General features: G+C 36.8%; 1 protein-coding gene across 1 annotated transcript in view; it reads left to right on the forward strand.

Moving 5' to 3' along the window:
* The window catches only part of dlgap2a (DLG associated protein 2a), an 87,008-nt gene that overhangs the window by 60,884 nt on the left and 11,887 nt on the right, over positions 1-14,237 (forward strand). Inside the window, exons 7-8 of the mRNA XM_088936432.1 lie at positions 8,098-8,450; positions 13,233-13,318. Coding sequence (XP_088792558.1) covers positions 8,098-8,450; positions 13,233-13,318 — 439 coding nt within the window. The remainder of the gene's footprint in view (positions 1-8,097; positions 8,451-13,232; positions 13,319-14,237) is intronic.

Genomic DNA, 14,237 nt, shown 5'->3' on the forward strand with positions numbered 1-14,237 from the left:
AACTTTCAAAATTAAATTTATAACAGAAACGTGTGTATCACCTGCGTGTATTGCAATACAGATCAATGCATGTGTTGTTACTTCAGTTAAAATATGCACACTTTGTTAGGCAAATGCTTTAGAAAATATATTTGAAAGCACCACCATTACATTTTTAAAGAAATAACACTCAAACCTATATAAAGCAGGATAGCATAGTTTGTAGACTCATAACTGGTGGATTCAAGCCTTCTCTGCAGACACTGCTATTGTATCAGGATTGAAGTACTTTACCGTGATTGTACCAATTCACCTACCTGTGTGAATGGGGACCAACACTTTGCTGGGGATAAGCTCTATGATTTACTCATCTAGGGGACAGTCGTGTGCTCTCTGTTCACTTAACATCATGGAAACCAGCACGATGAACAATAAGAACCTGTGGCTTAAATATGGAAATTAACTACCAATGTATAATTTACAGCTAATGAAGTAGACAAAGTTTGGATGGCTTCTGTCTGTTTATACTGTTATGCACTATTTTGGTCTGTTATGTGGCAATTTTATGTGTTAGCTCTATAAAACAGTCATATTAGGAATAGATTACAACCTGTTGAATTCATATATTAATTATAATGCGATTGTATATGGTGAAATCAGGCACATGTGCAAAGGAAGAAGTTATTAGCATGGGAGATTTTAATTTTCTGAACATAGACTGGGAAAAACCTATCATGGATACCAGCAGATGAAAATGAACTGTTAGACAACGCTTATCAGAGCACCTACTACAGGTATATGAAATGCCCTTATTGATCTAGTGTTTCCAAACAATGAAGATAAATGGAACGAAACAGACATCTGAAACCCCTGTTGGAACTGTTATCATAACAAGGAATGTAGGGAGAACCCAAAAGGCTATGAGAGAACCTGAGCTCTTAAAGGCATTCTCAAAGCTGCTGACTAAGTCAGTCCAGTGGGCTTCTTCTGAAACAACAGGGAAATACCACTCAGAGGACACAAGTTAAAACTGCATGGAAGTGCTTTCAAAATTATAACAGGAGACACTTTTTTGCACAGGAGTAGAGGGGTTCCAGTAGAAGCTACACAGTTTTGTTGTTAATGTTGATACCTTGACTTGATTTCTAGAAATGGATCCTCTGATAAATCAGCTACTAGCAACCATATGGTCTCCTCTTGTTTATAATCTGCCTCACGTTCTTATGTAGAATCTGGCATAGTTTGTAAGCTAGTCGAGTTTACAGATACAAATTCAAAAAGATTCAGACGGAATTTAAAACTGGCAAGAAATATGGCCTGCAGTAAGACCGCTTTAAGAATATTGTATATGACTTTGGTCACCACATTACAAAAATGTAGTATACAGTATATTGTATATAGTAGATACTGTATGTGGTCTGGAATCTGTCCAGAGAATGAGCAGGTGCACTCCTGTGTAGAATCTACTCTGACATTGTAAAAAATATCTTTTTAGAGTTTGACAAACCTCAGGGGATTTTCACAAAGACAAGGACACAAGTGGGAACAAATGGAAAGGGCATTTAAAACTGAGGACAGGAGCACTTCTTTTGAAAAATATTTTAGGAGCCTTTAGAGCTACCCCGCCAGTATGTCCAATGTGACATGATTGCTCCTTTCCAGAAACAGCAGAACTTATTTTTTTGGCTAACTTTATTTCATATTAATCAAAGTCTTCAAAAACATGATCAAAATAACTCAAACATGATCACAATACTATTCTACACACAAGCAGCCGATATTAAGTATTGTAGTTAATCCATCACATTTAACTCTCAAATACAATGGACTATTGTCAAGAGTTCCTTGCTGCAAACATCATTTTGATCATTTCTACAAATTCATAAAGCTGAAAGGCTACTTTTTACACTATAAATATAGATTTTGAGGATTATTTATTTCCTTAAAACAGGATAGGATTTCTGTGGAAAATGCATTTCTGAATGATTAAGGGAGAATATTGAAAAAAGTACAGTGAACAGTGAAACATCAAAGTGTTCTGCACAATATTTAGATAAGATATTAATTTAACTTTTATTTATTTTTTTAGATTAAATAGGCACAGATACAGTACCTGTGTAACTCTTTTACATTCAAGGCTTTTTGGCTTATTGGCTTCATCCCATCTCTCAACGGAAACAGTTTAGGTTTGATTGGCTACTCTACATTGTGCCCAAAAAGGTTTAAACCTGAATTGTCCCCACTATGAGAGAATTGGTTATGGCACTACAGAGAGCAGGCTCTGACCTCATAGCTTTTCCTCATTATAGTACTTTTGCTAATAGTAGTTCCCAATGGAATGCACATCACTGGATACAGATCTTCAATAAAAATCAAAAGAATTTGTCACGAGTAAGCCATTTTTATCTTAAAGGACTCGGGAGCGAGTCACCAACTTTTTCCCCCTGCCAAATTCAATACAATATTAGAGGTCTTTAACTTCATCTTAAATGTAAATATTTTAAATGTAGAAATAAAACATCCTTTTGGTCATAGAGTTATTATTCACATACTGTAGTGATTAAAGTAAATGACTGTTCAAAACACCTAAGTTCATTGCCAGTATATTCTTATATACACGGTCAAATGTTTGATCTTCAAGTGTTTTATGAATGCCCTTTTTGAGGTACAGAGAGTCTTTTAAAGTGCATTGTCTCTTTGCACAGAGGCACTTGAAATTCAACATTATTATTACTACTTCGGGAAAACACAATTTTACCACCAAAACAAATGTGCATGTTGTTGCCTGGGAGACAGCATGGAATTCTTCATTGAAAACCCTGAAATACAATATAATAAGAAATTTTTATGATATTTTTGCAATCTTTCTTACAAGTATTCTATGCAGTGAGATCCCAACACGGTTTTGTAGATCAGGTCAAACTTTTGGAAGTTACTAAGAGTAGTAAAATATTATTTGATCTAAAAAATATCATATTTAAAATAAAAAGTTGATAGTTATTTAATTTTTCGATGAGGCTTCTTCATGTGTCCAGAACACCCTATGAAAAAGATGTTTGTATCTTTACATTTTCTTAATTTCTGGTAAAATTCACAGTTTTAAGAAATGTATTTCCATGAGTGGGACACTGACAGCCCTCTCAGCAAATAATTAGCCAAATCAAAATGTGTTTAAAGGCTAGGTTGCAATTACTATTACATTTCAGCATTCCGACAAGTCAATGAATTAAATGTTATGTTAGTTTTTAATGTACCGTAGGTTTTGAGGAAGACTGCCTTATGGTTTGTCAAACCAAGGCAGCTTTGTTGAAAACCCGGCAACCAGGATTCTGCAATTAAAACGGTGATAGGTTCAGATGTGCGTTCATCAGATTCAGGACTGAAAGACTAACATGAGCAAATCACGGTGGCTGTTTAGAGAAATTAAGAAATTAAGAAGGTTCCTTTTTGGTCTCTGGAAAACACATACAGAAAAAGAAAAAAAGAGAATACCACCTTTAACAATGTTACCTTATCGAATCCTGAGAGAGCATACTGTACATTAAATATTCATTGAAAAAATTAAAATTCTGTATGAAGTGGATACAAATATACACAAATTCAGCTTATTGATACCAGTATGTTTAATGTCACGTTAAACTTTGCCTTGGTTTACTGTAGGTTGTGCAACAAAGTTCCCTTCTGGTCAGTCATTTACTGTAATTCTTCCTTAAAGTCTTAATTGCTTCTGCAGTTTGTTAGGCCTCCTCCGTTCCTTCTGCCATCTCAGGGGGCATCACACACTCACCACCCACCTTAGAGATTTGGCCACCGCTGAGCTTCATGACTCCAAGGAGAGCTATCCATTGGGCGAGATCCCTAGCTAAATTTAAACCCAGTCTTCTTTCAAGCAAGCTTCTGGTTTTGTTTAAAGAGATATGGATGGATATGGATCCTTAAAAATACTGTATATGTTCTTGCTCTTTTGTGGGTGCGATGTTGATGGAAAAAAGTGCACTAGCTTTACGTCTTGTGAAATAGTACAGTTCCTCCTCTCTGATGTTTGTGACAGTCATACTTATTTTCAACAGTATTATTCATTAATACGTCAATGACATGTTTGTGCCAGCTGTTTTCTATAAAGTACATGCTGGTTCAACACAGACTAGAGCTATATAGAAAGTACTGTATACTGTATATCACTCTGGGCTCCATATACATGAATGAGAACTAGTAAAATAAAAAAAACATACAGTATTGCTCTTGTACTACAGAAATTTATATACACCCTCTCCTTCACTTTGTGGGAGAGCTTATCCCAGGCATAGACTACAATGGAGGCTGTTCTAAATCTAGAGAAACGCTGCTGGAACTGGTGACATTTTTAACTACTGGGTAATGAGCAGCAGATGAGATTGACATATAAAGTAATTTCCAGCCAATTGTTAAATAAAATAATGCCACTGTATATAACTTAATTTGGCTGGCAATTGTACCCAAAGCATAATACATTTGTGTCTGTTTATACAACAGGGAATTGTACCGGATTAATCATAGTGATCTTGCCCACGAACACACTTGAAGTACCTCACCCAGGATTTGTACCCAAAACCTACCAGTTCTGATGGATCTAGTTGTCATTATCTTCTGCAGGATGTTATTAGTGGGGCAGTTAATCTGGACAGTCATTGGTCCTGGATCCTTTGCAAGTTCCAGCCAAGCTGTGGTAGGCTGGCAATTAGAGTTCCCATCTGTTCCTTTCGATTAAGCAAAACTTAAGCCAACACATGGCAAAGGCCTTAAAAAATGCTCTTAAGAGTTGCCCAGTCCACAACCCATGGGTCCTAAGCACCCAATATGGATCCATTCAGTGCTATTACATGGTCAATCTGCAACAGCATTGTAAATCCGCAGGACTGGAAACTGAAATTGAAGTTAATATATTTGTTTGATGAATCGACACTTGCTCATAAACTTCAATGTTAGACAAATGAAAAATATGACCCATTTTGCTTCAGACACCAAAACAAAAGGTCAGCTTCAGTCGCCTTCCACTAGATCCATTAAAATCCTACAGTTAAAGGTCAAACAAACAGCATAGTATCTGAACAAGTTCATAATTTGTGTTTTAGATTATCTGAAATATCTGAAAGAGTTGGTGCTCATAATTCATTCGTGTAATTGTGCAGTTCTGTACTATCTGTAGTTTATATTTATAAGGCATACTGATTGTAGGTTTTATATACTGTACTTAAGTATGTGCAGATATAATTGCTGTTAAAGCTCTTTCACTTTTCACTCATGAAGTAGATGACAGCATGGTGAATGATGGTGTAAAATCATATAGTCTCTAGAGCTGTTCACTATATACATAAGACTTTCTTAGAAAATAAATATTGCAGAGAGAAATAAACTAAAATATTAGAGTAGGCTAGGGTACAAAATATATTGGAAATAAAACAAAGTTACAGGAACACAGTGGAAACCTCTGCCATTATCTATAGCCACATGTAGTATATTTGATATAATGCATGTAGCTAGAGTTTTTTACACTGATGTGTTTTAGACTTTGACTTTCTTATTTAATATTTTATAGGTTTTTATTTTTTTTTAATCTGATCGAAAACTGTAGAGTGCAATGATAAAAGCATGATATTTCTCTTCCTTGCCATCTGGTACATATTGAACAGTACAGTAGCTCACCTAAATTTGAATATTCTTCTATAGGGTTCAAACCAATCTGTGGTGTGATACTACTTTAAGAGGTGTCTCTGTTTTCTTTGAGTAAACTGCATCTTCTTTTCCACAGTTACAATCATTTACAGTATACAATATTTTGAAGTTAGGAATCGTTATCTCTGCCTCTTGCTTAGGGCAAAATGTTCAAAATGTTAATAACTCATTTTTCCAAAGCTTTTTGTTTTTTGTTTTATTTCCATTATAAACATTATGAAACATTCAAGTTAGCAATCACAATATATTGTACTGAATACACATTATATACAATGCACACACTGTATATTCACAGCAAAATGCAAAAATATTTAGACCTTTCCTATGGTGTCTTATTTTGTGATATTACAAAATGATACTGTACCAACACATTTTCTTAAACTTAATATTTTGATTTACTTTAACAAAAATCCCGAATGCTCAGATTGAAGACTTCAAAGGGTAAAATAAGTTAGAGAAAATGTCAACAAAAACTAAATGTGTTGATTGCATAAGTACTGTATTTAGACATGCAAACTCAATATTTGGTGGCAGCACATTGGCAGTAATTAAAGTCACAGTACAGTTTGTGCCCATTCTTCTTTGCAGATTTGCTCAAGCTTTCACAGGTTGATTAGGGATCACTAATGGTCCACGGTTTTCTAGTTTTTCTACAGATTCTTAATAGGAATGAAGTCAGGACTTTGACTAGGCCACTCAAACACATTCACTTTCTTATTCTTAAGCTTCCCCAGGGTAGCTTTGACCTTGTGCTTTAGGTATTTATCCTGCTGGAAGGTACATTTTCCCCAGTTTTAGGTCTGAAGCAAGATTTCCTCTTGCCAGTACTTTGCTCTATCTGTGTTTCCATCAGTCCAGACAAGCTTCCCAGTCCCTGCTGATAAGAAGCGGAACAATAATATACAGTACTGTTAACACTGCAATGCTTGACAGTAGCGAAGGTGGTGGCTGAGTGATGCACTATGTTGCTTTAAGATCAGATTGAATATTTTGGATTTAGACCAAAAAGTTCCAATTTTTTTTTTTAAGTATCACTTACAGTAGGTACGTTGTTGCAAACCAACTGCAGGATTTGAGGTATTGTCTTTCAGTTCCCCCTTTGTGGAGAGATGGAGATGTTGACCCATGGATATTTTCTCCCATGTCGGCCACTGAACTCTGTAACTCTTTCAAAGTTGCTGTTGGCCTCACAGTGCTCACCCAAGCCAGCTTGCCCAGCAACTCAGTTTGGAGCCTGATTTGGACAGCGTCTGTGTCTGGGTGCCTTCCATTTCTCAATGGGTCTTTGATATGGTCTTCAGGGTCTTTCAAGAGTCTTTGAAAGGCTTATGTACAGTATATTCTCCTCATCGGTACCTACTGTACAGTATATACAACTTTATCACGGAGTTGTATTGGAAGATACTCAAGCATTCAAAAGTTGAAACTTTGCTTGATATTCACTACCTGTTTGGAGTGCGATGTAGAAATAGGTGTATCATGAGAAACAATATTATTACACAAAGACAGAGGCCATTTTTGTGGCTCCTTAAGGTAGTTTTTTGCACCTCAGTTAATTTCGATTTGCCTCAGCAAAAGGTTTGAATACTTATGCGGTCATGATAGTCCCATATTATATATTATATAATTATATAATATATTATATAATAGTGTCCTTCTTGCATGATTAATTTATTTGTAAATTATACTATATGATAAAATCACATATAATGTCTTATACAAATAAGTACAGTATATTTGTATATGAAAACATATATAAATAATTCAGCAGCAAATCATCATGTTGAACTATTGTGTATAGAGACATTATGTCAGAAACTATTAATATTAGACAAAATGAATCTGATTAAGACCTCTTTATTTCTAGAACTTTATGAGTCAGTCTCTCCCAGAAAGTCATCAATTTTTCCCATTAAACTTTCTCACTTTTAACTTGCTGTTGTTACCCTTTGTTAATCCTGATTTATAATTTTGTATTTTCCTTCTGAAATTCTTAAAATAATGCGTATACAGTATACCGTTATTATGAGTAGTTTATCAGCTGCTAAAGATTAAGAGTACTATCCCATTTACACTTTTCATTAATATATTTTTCATCAAAATGCCCCAAAAATGTACAAACAAATATTCACAATATTCAAACAACCTGTATTTATTCATCTTATATTAAGAGATAAGACATTCATATTATTTTGCTATGAAAGTCAAAGGCTACAGTTTTAAGCAATATCAAAAACCTTTCTCTTACGTCATGAATTTATAATAATATTTCTGTGTTCAACTCCCACCAGCCATCATTCTCAGATACTGTAAGCACATATTCTTATTTACAGTGTCTGTATGACATATATTTTGCTCACCGGGCTTTCTCACAGGTTTCTCAATTTGTGTTCTCTGGTCCCCCAGCTGTGACGTACACTCCCAGCTACAAAAAGACGCCTCCACCTGTCCCACCCAGGACAACTTCCAAGCCCCTCATCTCAGTTACGGCGCAAAGCAGCACCGAATCCACGCAAGACGCCTACCACGACAGCAGGCTCCCACGGGGAGGTCTGTGGCCCCAGGATGGCAGGGGACTGTACAACTCCACAGACAGCCTCGACAGCACCAAAGCCGTCACCCTCGCCATGGAAACAGCAGCTGGCAAGCGCCATGCGTCCACCGATAGCCACACATCTGTCATCACCTGCGACAAGGCCGTCCTGGTGTCCAAAGCTGAGGAATATCTGAAGAGCCGGCGGTCCTCCATAGGGATTCAGGTAACCTGTCATTAACATCTGTTTTGTGCTGGATCTATTTCTTTAAATAGCCTGGAATGAGCCATTCGGCATCGCTGGCTCCAGTAATCCCATACATAACCCATGGGTCCCCAGCATTAATTTGAATTCACCTCATGAAGACATGGCTCCACAGAACGTGCAGCAGAAAAGCTGCAGTATCTGCCAGCACAGCATGGATTAATGTGTCCATCACACACCAGCCTGCTTTCTTTAAAAGCCTGCCACAGTAGTAAATACAGTGAATTAGCACCTGCCTTTTCTGTATTATATCAGTTGCACACTATTATTACAAACACCATTATCTGTTAAGTCCTCTCTGCAGTTTCTTTGCTGTCCAACTATACTAGCTATAGAGTGTTTGGATGCTTTGGGACTTTTTTCTACTAAGGTTTAACAGCAGATAATGGTTTTGTAAAGTTCTGTAAAGTCTCAATTACCCCTTAATTATTATGCATCAAAGTGGTTATAAGAATTAATAAAAAATTGTATTTTTTAAATAAGGAAAAATCTGGAGCTCTTTACATCACATACTGTATACTGTATAACTGCTCTCCTTTTTTCAGAGAATAACATTCCAACAGATTATTTTATTTGCAAATCCAGTAATCAATTAAAAAGTATTTACAGGCAATAGCATTTAAAGCTACTGACATTCCAATTTTCTACTTTTGTCTTGTAAAATATACAATGGACTAAAAACACATCAAAATCAGTTAATGGGTGCAGATTTGAGCTTGGGTCTATCTCCTCAAGACACGGTATGCACAAGCGCTGAAGGGGGTAGTGTTGGGATTTGTCAGTCTGGGCTCCAGCAAAATGGAAATTAATTGATAAAATCCAACTGCTCCAAGATGGGGGTTGGGATGTGCCTAGGATGTGCCTAGATTTGGGTGCTGACTCTGGGCAATTTGGTAAGAACCCTGTCAAAGGGCGCATTAGAAAACTGTCCACCCAGTGAACATCAATTCTGAGTAAATCACTAAGCTCACCCTCAGTATCATTTATAATACAAATATGTACATGTAAAAGTACCTTAAAAAACAATATACATGTACAGTAGCAGTTATTTGTTTATATGGTAAGCTACACACGTTCTGTTAGATCCACATTGTTATAGTAATAGTAATTACTTTGACAGCTTTTCTATGTGTTCTATAACGCTCAATTTTTTAATTGGATAAGTAAAATTCTGTTTCTTGCTCTTTACTTGCAATTGCAATAGCAATAGCAAAAATACACTAAAAAGTTTTTTTTCTTTCATTTAGCTTGAAAGTTAAATAATAAAAATACTACATTTGTTAAATCTGTAAATAATGATGTGTGGCCTAAAATATGGAGGCTAGGTGACCTCAAGGGTTGCTTTCAATTCCTGTTATTCGAACATTGTATTATTATAGATGCTTAACCATCTTCTTTTCTACTGTAATTTTATTTTTGCTCTAAGATGATTATTATTACTTTTCACTATTTAAAACTGATTTTACCGTAAGTCTTGATGGAGATTTATTTTGTTTTCAAGTTCATATGTCCTGGAAGAAATTGCCAATGCATAGACAGATGAGACTTTGAAATAAAATTCATTAACATTTTTATTACACGTAAATCAGGAAAAGGAAAAAATAGACCTCAGTCCCCTTAAGACAGAGTAACATATCCTATTATTTTACAAGCTCAAGTACCTCCTTGACTCCTGGAGACTCTTCATTTTTTATATCTGTGTTTGAAAGACATTTCTTGTTGATGTACTGTGCTGTAGCTTGGCTGTTGTATTTTTAGGCAATTTTTTTAGGCAGAAAAAACATGCGGGTTTGTTAGGGTTGTTAGACATGCAGGTTAGGAGTCCAAATGGTCAGGCAAAACATTCCTTGACAGAACTGTGCCTTAGCTGTGGATACACATTTACTAGATGAATCAGAAGCTAAGTAAGGGTGGACTTGGTCAGTTTTAGAATTGCAAGGAAGACCAAGCTGCTGGTGTAAGTGGTGTTAGTGGGCCGGTAGGTGGCGCTCTGCCTTCTAGCCCAAAATTTCCAAGGGAATGCCGCTTATGGTGACCAGGGACACAGTACTATACAAGGTGCCACCCTTTGGTGGACACATAAAATAAAAGTTCTGACAACTTGAACGTTACAGATCCAAAGGCGCTGTTCATAAGAGTAAGAGTCTGAACTGCAGTGTCCTAGTTAAACTGAACTTTGGGCTTGCACAGTCTGACCTTCCCAAATATCCCCCTCAATTCAAATGTGAATAAAAATATCACTGGGGCTGGTGCACATATTGACTGCAGTAGAGGTAGTACAGTATATGAAATGGGCCCACACCTATATAAAAAGCACATTGGGATTGTTTGTGATGAGAATTGCTGTAAAAATCAAGAAATTAAATTGATTAATTTTAGTCTGTTGACCCAACTGTACTGTTTATTTTGAAGTTTGTAGAACATTATCAATGACTAGTATGGGTTATATTTCTAAATGATGAATACTATGAATGTTAAAAACAGCTGAGGTTCACAGTTTGCCCAGCTGCTATGGCAGACCTGTCTTTGTGAACAAACCAAGCATTTCATCATTGTTTACAGTATACACAGACACACCAAACAACTATGACAGCAGCTAAAATTTGTCAGGTAACTGTGAAACCCTTTCAGAGATAACCATTTCATATTTAAAGACCTGTTTACTCAGGAAGAGAATCTGTTGATTCAACATGTGAACCTTCACAGATTTTTACCTTAAGCTTCTCTGCTGTACTGCCACTTTAATTTTTATGTACTGTAAGCAGCATTTGTTTAAAGCTTTCAAAAGCAAAATAGAAAACTGCTGTCATTACATTGTAGATATTGACCCTGCTGTATTTTAAAATTAAAAGATATTTAGGCTACTTAATTATTATTCATGAAATATAAAATATAGTGGCACAATAGTTAGCATGCTGCCTTTCAGTGCTGGGGCCCTGGGTTCAATTCCATACCTGGGGTGCTATCTGTGGTGAGTCTATAGGGTCTCTTCTTGTTCATGTGAGTTTCCTCCCATAATCCAAAAGTATACTGGTAGGTCAAATAACGACTGTATTTCTGTCTATGATTATTTTCATTTCGTTTTAAAATTATATATAGTTTATTTCCATAAATGAAAGGAAGAAAAAAAACACAACCTTTTCGGCGGTGGAGCCTTGAAACCCAAAAAAGGCTCCACAGCTGAAACGTTGTGTTTTGTTTCTTCTCTTTTCAGCATGGAATTAACCTATTACTTGTTCCTTTGCAGCCTACGCATGCTGACACAGCTACCCACCTGAATTATTTCCGTAAATGTTTGTCTAGGGATTTGAAAAAAAAACAATAAGCAGTCGTAGACATAGAAACAAAGAAAACAATTGTTAATTGAGAATTAACCTTTTTTATATTTATTAAAAGTGTTTTTCCCCTCCCATATTGTCATTATTCACTTGAGCTTCCTTAATGCAGGATGCTAAAGAAAATATTTTAAAGATTCTCAGAAGTATCACTGTACATTACACTGAAGTAGGAAATGTTACCCATTTTTAACTTATATCTATACATGTTTCTGAAAATATTCTCACTTTAAAAAGAGAGATTTTCTCTGTCATAATTGTAAGTAATTGGTGGGGAGTAATCAAGGGGACTACAGAGTATTTATTGCTCAGAGGAAACAGAGAGCCTCATAAAATGAGTCATGCATGGAATATTGCGTGAGGCATACAGATGTAACTGGCTCATAAAGCTCTTGTTTAGCACTGGTGGCAATTTGATTGGGATCACTGACTTTCAGGACAAACCCAAACCAAAATCCTGCAGTGCCCTCTTCACATCAAAATTGCTTTCAGCACTTGCCCAAGGAGTATCTTGACCTCACAAAATAATTTTGTGAAAAAGCAACAAAAAAAACCCCAAACTTAATCAGCTTTTTGTCATCTTAATCTAATAACAATATTTGTAAAATAGTTTTTATTTTCTAACACGATGTAAGCAGTAATGAATAATACTTACAAGGGATATTTCTAGTCTGGGTTTGTTATGCACCAAATTCTTAATGACACTAATTTTTCATTTAAGATTTATCTTTATGACTCAGTGCATTTCAGCTTAATTAAATAAATTATTAAGACAGGGCACTGTACAGAACTTCAAATATACGCTGTCTGAAATTTAGGAATATCCAAACTCAGAATGTACATGTGAATAAAAATGCAACAAACTATTCAAGCAATCAGCAAAACATTGCATTACCCAGGCTTGTGTTTGTGGTGCACTGAGTGATGCATGCTTACTACAATTTAACTGGGGAAGCATGAAGATGAGTAGCATTCAAAGTAGTTTATGACTCTGACAATCAGTTTTGGAGGTGAAACACCTTAATGGAATTATAAGCCTTGTGCATATGCATGCACATATATTATTTACAAGCACACATATATTATTTAGAAGTTTTCTTGAAATACACTTAAAAAATTTAATTATTATTATAATTGGTGGTAGTATGACATACATTATATTGTTGTTCTGGACTGTAAACCGTCTGTATGGCCTACATTTCTTTTCATTTATGCTTTTCTGCAAAACCCTGAAACACAATCCTGTCAGTAATTGTTAAACTATTTTATTTTTCTAACATTGCTGTTCATCTTTCCGCTTGTTTGAAGTAATGCTGAATCTGGGATTTCAGAAAGAAAGGTCTTGGGGTCCATGTCCACTGGGAATCTCCCATCCGCCAGTCTTTAATGTGGCTTTGTGTTGTATCAGGTGGAAACAGCAACTGATTCGGAATCTGAAAGCAGAGGCCTTCGGGAATATCATTCTGTCGGAGTGCAAGTGGAAGATGAGAAGCGGTAGGTCAAGTGCAGAATCAGTCATGTTCCCAGCGAATGACCTAATTGTTTTATTTAAACACGGTTTTGATAAAAGCCTGATTGTTCTTGGTGAATGTGTACAAATCTGACTCTAGTGGGGTCATCATGCCTGACCTGGCTTGAGGGAAACAGACACTTGTTTTTGAACATGACATCTCATAAGTAGCTGAAAGCTGGGGCTAACATCATCAGGAATATCCACTGGGCCACATGTAAAAGCATTTTGGGAATGATCACTTAAACACCTACTCATGGTAAAAACATAGGCTGACCATGTCTGGACTCTGACCATAAAACCGACAATAACATAATTTGGGGCTCTGTGGGAAATACCCCTCATGTGTGTCTCCTTCAGTGTCCTCTGGAAATTGACCTTTCCATCACAATTAAACTCATCTCAAGACTTCACTGGACTGTGCTGTGACTCCTTGCATCCTGTCATACTTGAATTTGTCACGAAGCGTTTTTCAGGACCCTATGCAGATGGTAGAATCCGGAAGGGAGTGAAACAAACACGAGGGAGAGAGGGCTATAGGAACGGAGCTGGAAGACGAAGAGGGGGGCGTGTCGACGGTGCACTGGTGCTCGGGGGGGGGGGCGTGGCCAAGGCAAACGAGTCCAAAGGGAGTCCATAGGGAAAGCCAGGGTGAGCAAAAGGTCCAGAGCAGGGTAATCCATCCATGACTGACGAGACAAAAGTTAAAAGCCAGAGCGGGATCCGGTGAAAGGTCGGGGAAATAAAAAGGGGTAACGGGGCCAGTCGCTCCAAGCCCAGGATCCAGATGGTCAGGACGCCGTTGTGAAGCCTATGCCATCGAGTCGCTCCTGGACTCGCTGGTAGGCGGGCTTCCGGCCGTCCATCTTCCAAAGCTGAGCCCAGACTGGTAGGAGCGTCTGG

The sequence above is a fragment of the Atractosteus spatula genome, chromosome 2 (assembly GCF_055471065.1).
Source record: "Atractosteus spatula isolate fAtrSpa1 chromosome 2, fAtrSpa1.hap1, whole genome shotgun sequence".
Classification (NCBI taxonomy): Eukaryota; Metazoa; Chordata; class Actinopteri; order Semionotiformes; family Lepisosteidae; genus Atractosteus; species Atractosteus spatula.